Raw genomic sequence first — 17,153 nt, 5'->3', positions numbered from 1 at the left:
TGAGTCACTATTCTACCCAAAGTACGTGTGTGTGGAGGGCAGACAAGAACATTTCTGTCAACACTCAAACACAGATAATGGCCGACAGAGCAAGTTTCAAGGAGACAGTGCACTCAAAGGAGGGGAGATGGCTAGGAAGAAAACTGCACATCATAGTTCTCTTGTCTTGCCCTTGATCGGCTCTCCCAAACTGGCCTGGTCTGACTGAGCTGTCAGGGGAGGGGCAGGAGGAATGGAACAAAGAATAGCCTCTTCCATTAGACCACTGACAGTCCTCAGAGTCCTCGCAATTTGTGACTAGTTAGAAGGGTATAGGGGAGGGGATGAGTGGGGAGCAGGAACTCTAATTGTTGTTCTTATTGTGTGTCAAGACACATAACTTCTCCACGGAGATCAAGCCCTCTGCATGTGGAAACTCTAGGATACAGAATGGGCCAAATGACCTGCTTCTGTTCTTACCTTCCTTGTCACTGTTCCATCTGTGATGATGCTGTCCTGGTTTTTTTGAAAGAAAGATTGTAAGGCTGAGTTGATGAACCAAATACCAAAGATGGCTTAAGTAAACATCTTTGGAGGCCTTCTGTTTTTTGCAGCCTGAATAGCTGGCTCTCACAGACCAGGCCTTCTAGTGTTTTTTTTTAGCTTCAGTAGTCAGAAGCTGTTTGAGGTCTCAGAAGAGTTGGGAGCTTCAGTGAATGATTCCTAACTGCTACTTTCTCTGGAATTTCTCTGAATTTCTTTTTTCCTACCTGGTTTGGAGAACCAAATGTAAGAATCTGTGTCTGAATTTACTTTTTTATCAAGGTGTGTGGTTATGAGTTGTTACTGTATTGGGACAGTTAATTAGTAATAGTTACTGTATGTATTATTTGGTTATGTTTTCCAATATTGTTTTCCAATATTTCCAGTATTGTAAATTCCTCCTTCTTTGGTTTGTATTTTAACTATAGCATTTAAATAAATTGTGTTTTGCTTAATGTCTAGTTGTTTGACCAGTTACATTACGTCTGGAACATGCACTTCACGTGTACCTTTCAAATAAGGAAAAGTTAGGGTGTGGGCTACCTTTTAATACATTTTGAGGCAGTCTGGTCTGGTCTGGTCCATAACAAATTGTCGGGATAGAAATCTATAATTCCAAAATGGGCTTCGGATTGTTGGATTCAAAGTCGACAAGTTAGTGTCTTTTGGTTTGGGAGTTGAATTCAGTTGGTTTAATCAGGGTGTGCCTTGTGTCGTAATGGCTCTTTCAGTCACTATGAATTTCCTGGGGATGGAGGAAGTGACTTTGGGAGTTTTACAGAACATGAGCAAGCAAAGCTGTTGGACCTGGCAGACAGACTGGAGTCGGGATTGCCTGGCTCTGTGAGGAAAGGGGAGATACTTGCAGCAGTAACTCAACATTTAACATTGCTGGATCAGTCATCAGCATCTTTGGAAATAACTAAAATTCAATTGCAAATGAACTAACTTGAATTAGAGGCAAAAGAAGAAGAGAGAACAGCCCTGGCAGAACAAAAAGAAAGAGAAAAGGAAATGAAACAGTTTGAATTACAACTAAAACCAGAGGAAAATGAACAGGAGAGGAAGGCCCTAGCTGAAGAAAGAGAGAAAGAGCGAGAAATTGAACTTCAGAAATTGGTAATCAGAGAGGAAAGTCAACTTAATAGGGTGGAGGTACCCACCATTGATGGTTGTGCCTTCACCTGCCTGGCCCCTTCTCCCAACCCACCTCATTGCCCCTCTTAAATTCTCATTTTGGCCTTGCTATCTCTACTTCCACAGTTAAGATACCTTTTAAAACCTCCTCCTATGATCCAAGCTTGTTCACCGATCCTACTTTACTGAGCAACTGATTTGCTTTTGCTCATGCCAGCCTCTGCCAAATGATTTGTGGCAGTTATTTCTCTGTTAAAGATGCTCGAAACAGTTGCAAGTTACCTCTTTGAGGAGCAGTCATTGTTGGGTCTGTTTGTCTTTCAGCAAGTTTCTGTCTCGGACATGTATGAACTCGGGATCAAGAATCTGGTGAGTACTAAGACCAGGTGGCCAGTATAAAGGAGGCTGAAGGTGCAATGTAGACATAAATTCATTTATTGATTGCAGATTGTGTTTCTCTCCCTCACTCTAATATTGGAGAAGTTTAAATGAAGGAACTATGCTTCACATTCAGGTTGATTTCACTTCAGATTGCAAGCAGAACCATATGAGTGAACGCATATGTGTATGTATAAATATGTAAGCGAGAATGTGTGTGTATGTGTGTGTGTGCGTGCGTGTGTTTATGTGTGTGTGTATGTGTGGTGAGGGTGTGAGTGGATGAGTGGATGTAAGTGAGTGTGTATTGTATGTGTATGTGTGCATGTGAGTGTATGGTGAATGTGTGTTGTGTGTGTATGTAGGTGAGTGTGTATGTGTGCATTTGAGTGTATGGTGAATGTGTGTTGCATGTGTGAGTGTAGGTGAGTGTGTATTGTGTGTGTGAGTGTATGTGGGGGTGTGCATGTGTGTGTGATTATGTAGGTGAGTGTGTATGTAGGTGAGTGTGTGAGAGAGAGAGAGTGTATGTAGGTGTTGTGTGTGAGAGAGAAAGTTTATGTGTGTATGTGAAAGAGTGGGAGAGAGTGTATGTGTTACTGAGATTGTGTGTGTGTCTGTGTATCCTTCTAGGACGGTGGTGTGTGTAAGCCAGGAGAATTTCCATCAGGAAATTAAAAGAAGCTTGTGCATTTTCCCTCCACTCTCTGTCACATATTCATTACAAAAATCTTGGCAATGGGAGTGGGGAGGGACTTGTTTGAAGAATAAGTAGGGGTCATCCTAATCTTGCGATACACAGATGTCACGACTGGTGTAGGAAGCCAGTGTCCAAACAGCAGGCTGGAGCTGTGGGAGGTACATGGGGGCAGGAGAGGAGGTTGGGGCAAGTCGCATGGTGAAGCCTCCAGGACTGTGTTCTCTCCGAGTTGGCAGCCCTTGGCTACTCTGTGATTTGGATCCAGAAATAGAGAGAGGGTTCAGGTAACTGAGGACCCTCAAAAATCAGAAAGGCAGAGAAGCTGACCCTAGCAATCATGTGCTGGTGGCTCAGAATGAGGGCCCAGAGGTGACAGGAGTTTATTGAAATGTTCTGTTGGAATGTTTCAGTCTGAGAGTCTGACTCCCTGTAAGGAAACAAAATAATTATCTGATGAAGAGTTTGTTCAGTTTTGCAAACTTAGTTATTTAGTCCCAGATCTCAAGTTCTTTGAGGTTGAAACCAGAAGACTCTTTCATATCACAAAAGCTGATAAAGCACTGAGACAGCCTGCCATTTAAAATCTCCCTCAGTGCCTGGAAATCTCTCTTCATTCTCTCACAGCATTGTCAGGATGTGACCCCATTTATCTCTTACATCTAGATGATTTCTTCAAGGGCTAACTCTGGCTCAGTGATTGATCTCTGTCTTGGAGTTAGACAATCCTGGGTTCAAACTCCAGTTTTGAGACAAGATTAGAGTGGTGCTGGAAAAGAATAGCCGGTCAGGCAGCATCCGAGGAGCAGGAAAATCAACAGGAATTCCTGATGAAGGGCTTTTGCCCGAAACGTCAATTTTCCTGCTCCTCGGATACTGCTTGACCTGCTGTGCTTTTCCAGCACCACTTTAATCCTGACTCTGATCTCCAGCATCTGCAGTACCCACTTCCATCCCGTTTTGAGAGATGAGTATGTGATCGGGGATGACATTCCATGAGCAAGTGCTGGAGATGCTTTTTACGGAGTGGTGGGGGGGGGGCGCGGGATAGGGTGGGGAGGTGCAGATGGGGTCACAACAATCCAGGGCCACATCTACCCTCACTGGACGATGTAAAGAATCCCTCGGCACTGTAGTAAAGAGGAACAGACATCTCTCCTAGTTCTTGGCTGACACCTAGCTCTCAACCAACATCACCAAATATCAATTACCTCATGGTTTAAGTCATTGCTTTAAGTGGGAGCTTGCTGTGCACAAATGAAATGCTGTATTTCCCAATAAGACAACAGTGACCACACGTCAAAAGTACTTTGAGTGTCTGTGAATTGCTTTGAGACATGCTGAGGGTGTGAAAGGTGAGCTATGAATGTTATTTCTTGCTTTAACAATGATTTTCTGTGAAGCTCTTGAATAATTATGTGTTGTTAAACTTTTCAGCATGTTTGCAATCTTGATATGTCGATAGACTTTTCCTATGGCTATTTCGGATATGGATACTCGAATCAGGTATGGTCACTTCACCCAGAATCGATAGCAAAGGCTGTTCTTTGCTGATATTTTCATGTTATTCTTGCTTTCTACGCTTTCTGTTTCCTGTTTAAATAATTCCTGTTGTTAGTCCCTGGGACTGTTCAGCGATTTGGTATTATGTTTAATCTAGCAATGTGCCTTTTCAACTCTCTGGAATTTATCTTTTGCCAGCCTTGTCCTTGACATTTTCCTCTTCTATTTTTAAAAAATTTTGCTTCCTCTCACACCAGCTGAAGAGATTTGACAAAGAGAAACAGAAAATCCAGGAGACCTCCCTCTTCCTCCGGATACCCCCCTTGGAGAGCAGGAAGGACCAGGTGTAGTGAGTAGAATGTTCTCTGGCTACATTGCACAGAAAGATGTCAATCTTCAATGGTTCGAAACAGTTATCATTGGACAATGTGATGGAAACTGGAAAGGTTTGATAATTATCTCAGGTCCTGCTCAAGGTGAGGGCCATTAGCACAAATCACTATGTACATCGTTCATTCACTCTGGATGTGGAACATTGACAGGTCCTACATAAGGCTCCCTCCAATTTACCCCAGTGTTCCCTGAACACCATTTCCCCAAATTGGCACCACTGCTACCTTGAAGGAACAAAAAGCAGCCGAATGGGAACACCGTCAACCTCCAATATCGCCACCCACATCACACACATGATCCCAGCTTGGAGATGTGTTACTATTCCTTCATGGCTGCTGGGTAAAAGTCGTGGAGATCCCTTATCCAACAGTACAATGGGAGTGTCTTCACCACACTGACCTCAGTGATTCAAAAAGAAGGCCCACTACCAGGCTTTCAGGGAGCAATTCTGAATGGGCCATAAATGCTAGCCTTGCACTGATCCCGCAGGCCAAGAATGATTTTGCTTTAATAATAGCAGGTCCTGTACACAATCAGACTTAGGACCGTAGACAGCACCTCTTTCCTCTCCCATTAGTTCCTCCTCAGCCAGGAAATTCAATGCCTTCCTGTCTCTGATCTCTATCACTATCCAGTAAGAGGATTACAGCCACAGGAATTGACTTAACTGAGCTGAATGGAGGCAGTGCCTTCTGCACAGCAAGGACCTTAATCCATTAATTTACCAACCCTTTCTCATTGACTGATGTCAGCCTAATAGGAAAGCAGGGAATATAGACCAGTTAGCCTGGCTTCTGTTGTCAGAAAATTCAGGAATATATTATTCAGGATATTTTAACAATGCAGTTAAAAATGATCATTCTTCCATTGGAGAAACCCCAACATGGTTTCCCAAGAGAGAAATAATATTTGAAATACTCATTGGAAGTGTTTTGAAGTTGTAACCAATATGGCAGACAAGGGAGAACTAGTAGATATAGAATATTAAGACATTTCAAAAAGTGACACAAAAGAAATTAGGATGAGAACTTGTGGATTTTGGGGTGTATTGGCATGAATAGAGGATTGTTCGTTGGGCAGGTAGTGAGGTGTAGGGATAAACAGGACATTTTCAAGTCTGTAGACTGGAACCGGTTGAGTGTCACAAGTCTCAATGCTGGGGCCTTATCTATTCAAAGCTATTAATTAGATCAACAATAACATATTTAATTAGATTAGATTAGATTAATTAGATCAACAATAACATATTTAAGTTTGCTGACCACAAAAACTAAATTTTAGGAGTATTGAAGTGCAAGGTTGAAGAGATCTACTACAGATTTCCCGTAAGTTGTTGAGACCACAGCTGGAATATTGTGTGCAGTTTAGCTCTGCTTTTAAGGAAATTTAATGCCTTGAAGGCAGTACAGTGAAGGTTCAAGTGATTCAATTCTTGAATAAGAGGGTGGTCCTTTAACTAGAGGCTGAGGAAGTCAAGCCTAAAAGAGTGTTAAAGAGTGAGAGACTGATAGCTGTCTCATGCCTTCGCTAGCCACTGAAGGAGTAAGCTTGGTTCAGAAAATTAGTCTTTGGTTCATTCAAGCCTCATCTTGTTCTTTAATTTTTGCAGCAATGTGATTACCTACCAGCCCATGCCATTCCCAGCATTCCTACCTGATGATCTCCACGTGTCTCTCAGCAGAGAGAGAGACAGAGATAGGGAAACTATGTCAAAAGAGCCATCGGAGTACCTCACAAAAGTTCCCAGAAAAGTCTTGCAGCACATGAAGTCGAGAAAAAGGCAAGTCGCCTCCTCTTATTCATATGTAGAAATCACCTGAGCTCATGTCCATTTCATTCTCTGGTCAATTTAAAAAGGTGATTAATGATAGGTAAGGCACAGGCAGTAATAAAACCAGTACCTTAGTTGCCAATTCCCACATTTGAAGAAATACTCATGTGGGTTATAACTGATTGTGTAGGTCCCCTCCTGAGAATTAAAAGTGGGAACCAATACTTGTGAACCATAATGGATGTGTCAACCAAATTTCCGGAGGCAATTCCATCATGGAGCATCAAGGCGAACAGGCTGGTAAATGTAGCTTCCTTCACATGGGATGGGCTACCCAGAGAGATTCACTCAGCCCAAAGGTCAAATTTTACTGCTAAGCTGTTGAAGGAGGTTATGGATAGCTTAGGTATACAGCACTTTAAATCCAGTGTATATTGTCCTGAATCCCAAGGAGCTTTAGAAAGGTGACAGCAGACCTTACAGACCATGTTGAGAGCATACAGTCAGGACTACCCAAATAATTGGGATAAAGGGATCCCATTTGTATTGTTTGCCATTAGAGATGCCCCAAATGAATCTACTCAGGTCACTCCCTTTGAGTTAATATTCAGTCATGAAGTGAGAGGCTGTTTGAAATTAATTTAAAAAAAATTGACAGTACCAAAGTCGGAGGTGAGGGAGAGAATAAATCAAGTAGGTGAGTAGCTAAAGAGCACCTAAAGAGGGCACAGTACAGAATGAAGCAGGTGGCAGATAAAAGCTCTAAGACTCGGACATTTTCCCAAGGGGATGACGTATTAATACTGTTACCAGTGATGGGAGATCCTTCAAAGCCAGGTTTAGTGGTCCCTATCAAATTGAGAAAAAGTTGAGTTGGGTGACCCTTCTAGTAAAGATGCCAGATAAAGAAAGAATGTATCGGGTCTTTAATGTGAACATGTTGAAACCATATTATACTAGAGAGAAAGAACTGGAGAAACAGCTGTTACTGCTCCACAGAGTGAGAACTCAAATCCAGATGATATGGATTTTGATGTGCCTCAAAATATATTAAAAAGTGAAGAAGTCCTTGAGGAGTGGGACCAGTCAGTAAGCTCTCTGTTTCAGGGGCATTGAATGCAGTTGAAAGATTTGTTCCTGCAGTATAAAGACATATGAGAGCTAAGGCTTTTGTACATAAAATATTCATAGGGAATACTGCTCCGATAAAACAGCAGTCCTATTGGCTTAATCCTTTCAAAGCCAGACAGGTCCAGAAAGAGGTGGAGGCCATGCTCAAGAAGAACATCATCGAACCAAGCCAGGCCGACTGGAGTTCACTGATCGTCTTATTTCCCAAGCTGGACGGGACTCAACGATTCTGCATGAATTATCGGAAGGACAATGCTGTTACAAAATCAGACTCATATCAAATTCCTAGAGTGGAAGATTGTATCGAGAAAGTCAGAAAAGCCAGTTACATCACCAAGATGGACTTAATGCATGATTACTGGCTGATACCTTTATCAGAGACAGCAAAAAAAAGTTTTGCGTTTGTAACCCCAAATGGGCTCCATCAATTTAAAGTGATGTCCTTTGGAATGAAGAACGCACCCACCACATTATAAAGACTCATGGACAGAGTTGTGGCTGGGTTAACAGACTGTACAGTCTATTTGGATGATGTAGTGATCTTTAGCATGTCCTGGACAGATCACAAGGTAGAGTTGGCAAAGCTTTTTGAACAACTACGAGAAGCAAAACCGGTAATAAACTTAAACAAAACTAAATTCATGAAAGCAGAGGCGATGTTCTTAGGACATAACATTTTCCTGTTGAGGGGATTTCACCCGAAATGCCAATTTTCCTGCTCCTTGGATGCTGCCTGACCTGCTGTGCTTTTCCAGCACCACACTTGACTTTCATCTACAGCATCTGCAGGCCTCACTTTCACCTTGGTTATGGAAGGTTAACCACATGGAACGCAAAGACGAAGGCCATTAAGGAATTTCCATGACCAGTACTTCGATTCTTAGGACTCAGCGGATTCCATCGGAAGTTAGTTCCCAATGTCAGCAGTGCAGTGGCACCGTTAACCAATTTTCTAAAGAAGAACACAACGTTTCGGCGGATAGAACAATACCAGGAAGCAGCCAACCATTTGAAAGTAATATTAACCACCAAACCAGTTTTAGCGACACCAAACGTTTCAAAACCTTTTAAAGTCACCATGGATGCTCGTGACATAGGAGTTGGAGCTGTATTGCTATAGGAAGATGAGGATGGGATTGAACTGGTTACTTTTCAAAGAAAGCCAACATCCACCAGAGGAAATACTCCATGATCGAAAAAGAACCATTGAGTTTGGCACTAGCCTGACAACATTTTAATGTGAATGTCACAAATAATGGGTCAGAGACGGTTGTGTACAAGGATCACAATCCTCTTACATACTTAGAATGCTTTAAAGACAAGAATATGAGACTATTTCATTGGCGTCTTATGTTACAAACTTTTAATTTAAAAATCGTACATGTTGCGGGTCATAAGAATGTAATCGCAGATGCATTACCGTGGATTTAATTGATAAAGTTCAGGTGAGATTTGTATTTATTTGTATTTATCTTCATGTAGATGGGGAAAATCAAATTTGCAGCTTGAAATGGAGGAGGAAATGAGAAAATAGAAATAAGAATTAGAAATGAAAATAGAAATGAGGAAACTTGAACTTGAAAGACAATAAACAGGAAAAAAAAGAGAGCATTTAATAAACTGCAACAAGATTTCAAAGAGATAAGGAAGTGATATAATTGAGAGAAAACAGAAGGCTTAATAAAAGAGACCTTTTGAACTTGAAAGACAATAAACAGGAAAAAAAGAGCATTTAATAAACTGCAACAAGATTTCAAAGAGATAAGGAAGTGATATAATCGAGAGAAAACAGAAGGCTTAATAAAAGAGACCTTTAACTCCAAAAATATTCTGATGTGGAAGGATTTTGTCCCGATGGGATGCTGCTGATTTGGTGCAAACCCTCCAAAGATTTGATGAACTGGACTGCTATTTTTATTCCTTAGAAAAGATAGCGAAGCAGATGAGGTGGCTACAATAAAATGTAACTTTGTTCATGCAATGCAGGCTGACAGGAACAGCTCCATTAGGTTTCAGCCTTGTTTTCTGAGGAAGTTTCAACTGATTTTGTGGTGTCCAAAAATTGCATACAAGTTGTTCTCTGAGGCTTATAGGCAGAAACGTTGGAGTATCTAGAATCAAGCTGGTTGAACTTACATAGAATTTAAGTGGTTAAAGAAAAATCATTTTAACCATTAGATGTGAGCATTTGAGGTGGAGAATACCCATGAAGCACTTAGGAGAATAATTCTTCAAGAATAGTCTTAAATAATTTTTAAAAATTCAGTCCTCGGGGAACGAGCTCATGTGGAAGACCAGAAACTTGCAAAAACAATGCAGGTTGAAATGAGCAACGACTGTAAGGTGTTGCACAAATCCAGGCCCTTTTCCCATCACCACCATCCCCCGCCTCCCACACACACACAGAAATCTGTGAAGGATAAAATGTAGTGAGTGAAAGGAATACAAAATGGTCAGGAACAAGAGGGGACAGCTGGGAATGACCCAGGACCTCCAAAAAGATTGGAAATGATGCCTGAAGGCTTAAGTGTTTCCTTTGTGACAAGCTGAGGCACCAATGTGCAAATTGCTGGTAGTTGCAGTGCAAATTCATGAGATTGACAGGGTCAAGTTAGTGAGGAAGGTTAAATGAAAAAATTGGTAAAAGGCAAAACTAATGGCCCTGTGTTTACAGATCTGTACTATTTAGAATGAAATAAATGAATTTACAGCACGAATTGAGATTAATGTGTATGATCCTTGAGCAATTATTAGGTTTATTGTTACAAGGAGATCAAGACTGATTACTATATATATTTCGGGACATTGTCACAAAGCTAGTCCCTTTTTTACTAAAAGCTATTTCTTGGCTCAGGGAGACTCTATCCTTGATTTTTTTTCAGATGGGCAATAAACCGGGCCGGGCTCCGATCAGTCTGGTTTGGTACAGAGATGAAAAGGATTTTGAGAGGCCCTTTGTTTATATCTAAACAGATGTGACTTCAGGTCAAAGTGGTGATGCTTTAAAAGTGACCTGTATAAAGAGAGGGGAGTAGTCAGCTCTCTAGCTGAGCTGAGCTGAGCTGGTTTAGCTCAGTCTTGAACTGGGAAGTTCAACAGTGAGCTGTGCAGAAACTCTTTCTTTCTGCTCTTCATGTTCAACCTGTAAGCATGTGTTCCATTTATGTTGGTTTTTAAAGAGAGTTTACTTATTGGAACTGTGTTGTGTGTATTTGGAACAGCATAATTAAGGCTAGCAGGATAGGTTGAGTTCTTTAGGGGTGCTTTATACTGTTTTTTTATATTTAATTGTGTAATTTTGTGAATAAAGTTTTTGTCTGTTTTAAACTCTAGCCATCTTACTCCGGGTAATTTTCACTGTACACTTTCTGAAACAAATTACAAAGTTAGGTCTGGGCTGCCTGCTTAAGAATGTTTTGAATGGTCTGGTCTAGTCCATAACAGGATGGGACCTTTCATAAGGACAGGCGGGAAGGAAAGGATTGTGGGAAACCTTTGTCAAATGGAATAAGTACGGTAGCAACAGCATGAAATAATCTTGAAACATAAGAATTTATAAAGGTGAAGGTAAGAAATGCTGAGGAGAGAAAACACTGGTGGGAGCAGTTTACAGGCCACCTCAGAGTAGCTGTTCTGGAGGACACAGAATACGTCAGGAGATGCTGAGAGCATTTAAAAAGGCAGTACATTAGTCATTTAATCTTCATGTAGATGGGGAAAATCAAATTGGTAGAAGTAGCCACAAGAAAAAAATCTAGAGTGCATGACGGATAGTTTCCGAAAACAATCTGTTGTGGATCCCACCATGGACCAGGCCATCTTGGGTCTGGTGAGGTGTAACAAGGCAAATTTTTAGTAAATGAGGAGAAACATCTGCAAGAAAGCAGTGACCATGACATGGTAGAATTTAACATTCAGTTGAGAGTGAAACTCTTGGGTTCACAGATTTGAACCCATGTCCCCAGATCTCTATGTTATTGATCTTTTGACATTACATCATGCCACTGCCAGCCCAGAATAGTGAACTGACATCATGCACCAGAATATCAGAGACATAAGCTTCAGAACACTTTACACTTTATTCCTTTTGTCTTCAAGAATAACCCCTTGATCTGAATGTGTTTTATTTTAAAATGAATCTCTGTAGGGAGAGAAATCCATATTCTTCCATTATTAGTAAGAGTGCATGTGTTTGGTGTTATTTAAAGAGGTAAATTATTAAACTTCCTTCGAAGATTTATTCCTCTGTATTACCAACTGAATGTGTTCATTCATTGTTGGATCTTCACTGGATTTTTTATATAACAAGCCAACAGTGATGTTTATTAGACAAATCTGGATTGATTTTTTTTACTTAACACCTGATACAGGTAATGTCTTTAATTGACTTTTGGTAAATGGGAAACATATCTTTATTTTAAGTTGGACTCATGGAGTATGTGTGCCATAACAGATTTTGTATTCAGTAATCTTGAAACAACTTTGAGCAGAAACTTGAAGGAAAGCAGAAATGCCACTCAAAGCTATTGTCATTTGTAGCCAGATTCTTGGCTGGTGTCAGATGTTTGGCTACAATATAGAAGTATTCCTTTTGGCAACTATCATTGAAGTCCAATTGCAATTTGCCTGTGATGCTGAGGAAGAGGCAAGTGCATACATTTACACTCAGCTGCAGCTACAAGTGTAAACACTTATTTCCACCTCCTTCAAATGAGTGTCCAGTTCCAAAAGGTGTGAGCCTGTCCAATCTTACATTTCAGATTGGATCGCCTGAGGCAGGAGTTAAATGAGAAGCAAACTCAGGAACAGCGAATGGAATTCTTGGAACACCTGATCCTGAGGAAAATGGGGAAATCAGGAAAAATGCTGAGGTCAGAGAGGAAGGTAAATTAGTAAACATGTATTTTCAGTGATTTGAGTAAAACACATCGAAGGCTGCTATTCAGCCAGATCAAATGCTGCTTTTGTCACATTGGACAGAAGGTGAACCTTGTCTGTTCGTTATGCTCCAGCCCCGACTTTAATCATTTGGGCTGGCAGGGGGTGCAAGGAGGTCAGATATCCTGTGGGTGTTGCCAACAAAAGTAGGTTTGTTCAGGAGTTTCCAGAAGTCAAGATTGAATGTTCAGGATCCTGCTATCAGTAACTGGCAGGAAAAGCATTGAGATTGTCATCAATAACCTTCTCACTGACACTCAGTTTGGGTTCCAGCAATACTTTCAGTTCTAGGCTTCATTCCAGCCTTTGCTGAAGCATGGATAGGTTCCAGAGCTGAGGCAAGATTGGTGGTGCTGCATGTCAAGGGTAGCATCTTACCGAATGTGGCATCAAGGAGCCCAAGCAAAGCTGAAGTCAGTAGGAACCAGAGGAAAACTGCCCACTGATGGGAGGGTTGCATAGTATAAAGGAAGATGATTGTGGTTGCTGGGGAATAATCACCTCAGTCAGGGTGGCACGGTGGCTCAGCGGTAACACTGCTGCTTCACAGTACCAGGGTTCCAGGTTCGATTCCAGCCTCGGGTGACTGACTATGTGGAATTTGCACATTCTCCCTGTGTCTGCGTGGGTTTGCTCCAGTTTCCTCCCACAGTCCAAAGATGTGCAGGTCAGGTGAATTGGCCATGCTAAATTGCCCATAGCGTTAGGTGCATTAGTCAGAGGGAAATGGGTCTGGGTGGGTTACTCTTTGGAGGGTCGGTGTGGACTTGTTGGGCTGAAGGGCCTGTTTCCACACTGTAGAGAATCTAATCAGTCCCTGGGCACCGTGCAGGAATTCTCAGGGTAAGTATTCTTAATGAACCTGTCTCAGGATGTTATTAAACAGCTCTTGAACAATTGAGAGTTAGACGTACTTACGTTAGAGATGTGCAATAAAATCTCTGGATATTTTCTGGTTTGATATTTTCTAATCATGCAGTGGGACTTGAACCCATGTCGCCTGGCTCAGAGGTAGAGACACTACCAGTGCACAAGGGCGCCTCTCTGGACAGGCTTGTGGTCCAGGCTTGACCACTTTCAGCTGTTTCATTAAGCCATGTTCCCACTAATATAATAAGATGGGATGTGAATGTCCGCTGATTGCCTAATGTTTAGCACCATTCACAGTTCCTCAGAAAATACAGTAGCCTATGTCCATATGCAGCAAGACTGGGACAACATTCAACATGCACTGATAAGTGAAAAGCAACATTTCTGCCACGCAAATGATGGGAAATGACCATTTCCAACAAGTGAGAGTGAAGACATCTCCCCATGTTTGTAATGGCAATATCTACACTGAATCCCTCATGAACAACACCTTGGAGGTCACTGTCGACCAGAAACTGAACTGGATCAGACAAATAAATATTATGGCTACAAGCGAATACAGAAGCTGGAAATTCTGTGCTAATTAACTCACCCCTGACTCCCCAAAGTCTGTCCACTATCTACAGGGCAAGAGAAGTATGGTGGAATACTCACCATTTGCCTGGATAAGTGCAACAACATTGAAGGGACTTGGTGTCAGCCAGCACAAAACAAATCCAATCAACAGGTACAATATCCACCATCTTAAAGCATTAAATTCCTCATTCACCAGTACTCAATAGTAGCCAATGTGTATAAAGATGTGTTGCAACAACGCAACAAAACTCCTTTGACTTCCAAACCAGAAAATGTTGGGAGAAACTTAGCAGGTCTGGCAGCATCAGTGGAGCTAGAAACAGAATTAAAGCTTTGAGTCTGATAGGACCCTTCCTCAGAACTGAATGTCACTGGAAAATACTGCTTTATCTGTTGTTCACAGAGGTGAAGGAGGAAGGAATGGAACAGATGCTGTGGGACCCAGAACAGAACGCAAAAAGAGTCTATTGGTGGGAAAGGAAGGATAGAGAGGTAAAAGAGATGGAAATGATAAGTGTGAGAGGAGAAAATGGGTCAGCTCTGCTGAGAGCAAAGTCATTAAGGTCCAGACAGGGGAGGGGGAAATAACCAAAATGGAGGACAGAGGTCATGTTCTGAAGATGTTGAAATCGATGTTAAGTCCTAAAGGCTATATAGTTCCTGAGTGAAAAATGAGGCATTGTTCCTCCAGCTTGCATTAAACTTCACTGGAACATTGCAACAGGCTTGGGACAGAAAAATTAGCCTGCGAGAAAGATGGCACATTGACATGGCAAATAACTGAAAGGTCTGGGTCATTCCTATGGACAGAGAGGAGGTGTTCCCCAGAACAGTGAGCCAGTCTGCATTAGGCCTTGCCATTATTAAAGGTGATTGCGTTGTGAGCAGTTACTATAGTCGACTGGATTGGAAGAAGCACAAGTAAGATGTTGTTTTACTTGAAAGGTCTGATTTGGGGGCTTGAACAGTGAGGAGGGCAGAGGTGAATGGGCAAGTGTTACACATTCTGTGTTTGCATGGGAAGCTGTCATAGGGGAGTGAGGAATTGTTGGAGATCAAGGAGAACTGAATCAGTGTCACAGAGGGTATGGTCCCTGCGGAATGCTGATAGTTAAGGGGACAGCAAGATGTGTTTGATGGGTAAACATGCTTGAGGTCACAGAAATGGTGGAAGGTGATCCTTTGAATGCAGAGACAGGTGGAGTGGTAGATTAGGACAAAGGAAACACTATCTGAATTCGAGGAGGGAGAGGAAGAGGTAAGGGCAGAGAGCAAGAAATAGGTCAGACAGAGCTGAGGGCCTTGTCACCTCTGATGGGGAATAATTCTCAGTTGTTATAGAGATAGAGTCATACAGCACAGAAACAGACCCTTCAATCCAGCCAGTCCATACCAACCATGTTCCTAACCTAAACTATTCCCACCAGCTTGCACTTGGCCCATCTGCTTCCAAACTTTCCTAATTGTGAAGTTATCCAAATGTCTTTTAAATCTTTCACTGGATTTTCATTTCACACATGAACCATGCTCTTGTTCCTCGTGTCCTTATTAAATCTTTCTCCTTTCACTTTAAAAATATAACACCTGGTTTTGAACTCTAGGGAAGAGACCCTCACCATTCACATTATCTATGCCCCTCGTGATGTTATAAACCTCAATAAGGTCACCCGTCAACCTGCTACACTGCAGTGAAAGAAGTCCCAGTCCTTCCAGTCTATTTTGTAACTCAGACCTTAAAGGAGGACGCATCAGAGGCAGCCCAGTAGAAAGTGGCATCGACAGAACAAACGTGACAGAGATGGCGAAGCTGGGAGAATGGAAATGAGTACTCACAGGAAGCAAGCCGTGAGGAAGTGCAGTCAAAATCTGTGACCTCTGCAACTGTAGGAGGACAGAGGCATCAGATGCAGGGAGATACCAAACTCTTCGAATTCCCATCCTATAAATGTCAGAACAATTTAATTTAGAAATCCTTTTCTGCAGTTGAATTGTCACTGAGTCAATGTCCTGAAACCCATCACCTTCGTGGACCTTCCTCAGACAGATTGCAGCGAGTTAAAGAGGTAGCTCACCACCACTACAGGACGATGAGGGACTGGCAATAAATACTGCCCTTGCCAGTGACGCTGCCATCCCATGGGAGCAACAATTAAATAGTGAATGACAGGCTGGATACAAATAAAGATTACAATTTCAAACCATGAGTGGAAGGCAGCAAGAAAACAGTATAATCTACAGTTAGTTCCACAATTAAAATTGTTCTCTGCCTGGACACAAATCTCAGTACCACCAGTTTGTTCCACTGATGTAGATCACTTCAGATAAATGTAAACAATGTTGTTAATGGTTTGAAGGCCATTCTATGATTTGGTGGTATCTTACGTTGCACTATACTTGACTGGCTCAGAATCCCCAGCTACAGACTGCTGAACCTCTCTATCCATGGAATCAATGCTGTGTCTGGGAAATGGGAGACTTGCTGGCTCCTGTCCCAGTGACACATTCATTTGAGACTCTCAGTGTCAGATTCCCATTCTGCTGGAAAAGTTGTTGCAGCAGGTTGTAACGTGGGCGTGTCAGGTCCATGTGACTGTTGAGGGTACCGCGTCTTCACAGCTCACCTCGCAGACTCAACGACATTCATAAAATCCTATCTCGACAACTGTGGCTCAATGAGGGATGAAGCAGCAGCCTCCAGCTCACGCATCCTCCCAACACTACTCAGTGTGACAAGGCTATCAAGTTGGTAAGGAGGTGGAGACTGCTATTAGAACAGACCATTCCAAAGCTTGGAGGCCTCAGCCTTCATTGTAAGTGGTGATTGGTTTCGGAAACCTGGTGCCCAGGGATTCTTACACTTGGGTCCTGGCTCTGGGTGATGAATGGTTGGCCAGAATGGAAAATGCAGTCAGTCTCTGGATTGTTCTCTGAGGAATCTGTATCTCTGCCACTGTGACACTGGGAAGTTAAATATAAGGCAGGCATTGGGCTCTATGTCCCTCTTTGTGCCAGGCTCTCCTTGGATCTAGTGGGAAAAGCAAGGGAATGTTGAACTTGGGTTTTAACAGGCAGGGGCAGGAGAGAGTGGGAGCTCACCATTGCTGACAGCTCATCATTCCCACCAGTTCATCCCAGATTTACATGGTGCCCTTTTGACCCACACCTTAGTCAGACACCCAGTGCCAAGGAACCTATTGGCAGTGATAGGAAAACAGTTCTCTACCAGGATTAGCTGCA

The 17,153-nt window shown here is 42.2% G+C and overlaps 1 protein-coding gene across 1 annotated transcript in view; it reads left to right on the top strand.

Annotated features, from left to right (window-relative positions):
* Positions 1-17,153, top strand: part of LOC122551910 — a 162,593-nt gene that overhangs the window by 13,377 nt on the left and 132,063 nt on the right. Inside the window, exons 6-10 of the mRNA XM_043694478.1 lie at positions 1,984-2,028; positions 4,172-4,240; positions 4,495-4,586; positions 6,240-6,410; positions 12,293-12,416. Coding sequence (XP_043550413.1) covers positions 1,984-2,028; positions 4,172-4,240; positions 4,495-4,586; positions 6,240-6,410; positions 12,293-12,416 — 501 coding nt within the window. The remainder of the gene's footprint in view (positions 1-1,983; positions 2,029-4,171; positions 4,241-4,494; positions 4,587-6,239; positions 6,411-12,292; positions 12,417-17,153) is intronic.

Source organism: Chiloscyllium plagiosum, chromosome 7 (genome assembly GCF_004010195.1).
Source record: "Chiloscyllium plagiosum isolate BGI_BamShark_2017 chromosome 7, ASM401019v2, whole genome shotgun sequence".
Classification (NCBI taxonomy): domain Eukaryota; kingdom Metazoa; phylum Chordata; class Chondrichthyes; order Orectolobiformes; family Hemiscylliidae; genus Chiloscyllium; species Chiloscyllium plagiosum.
This window is presented reverse-complemented; position numbering and strand designations above follow the sequence as displayed.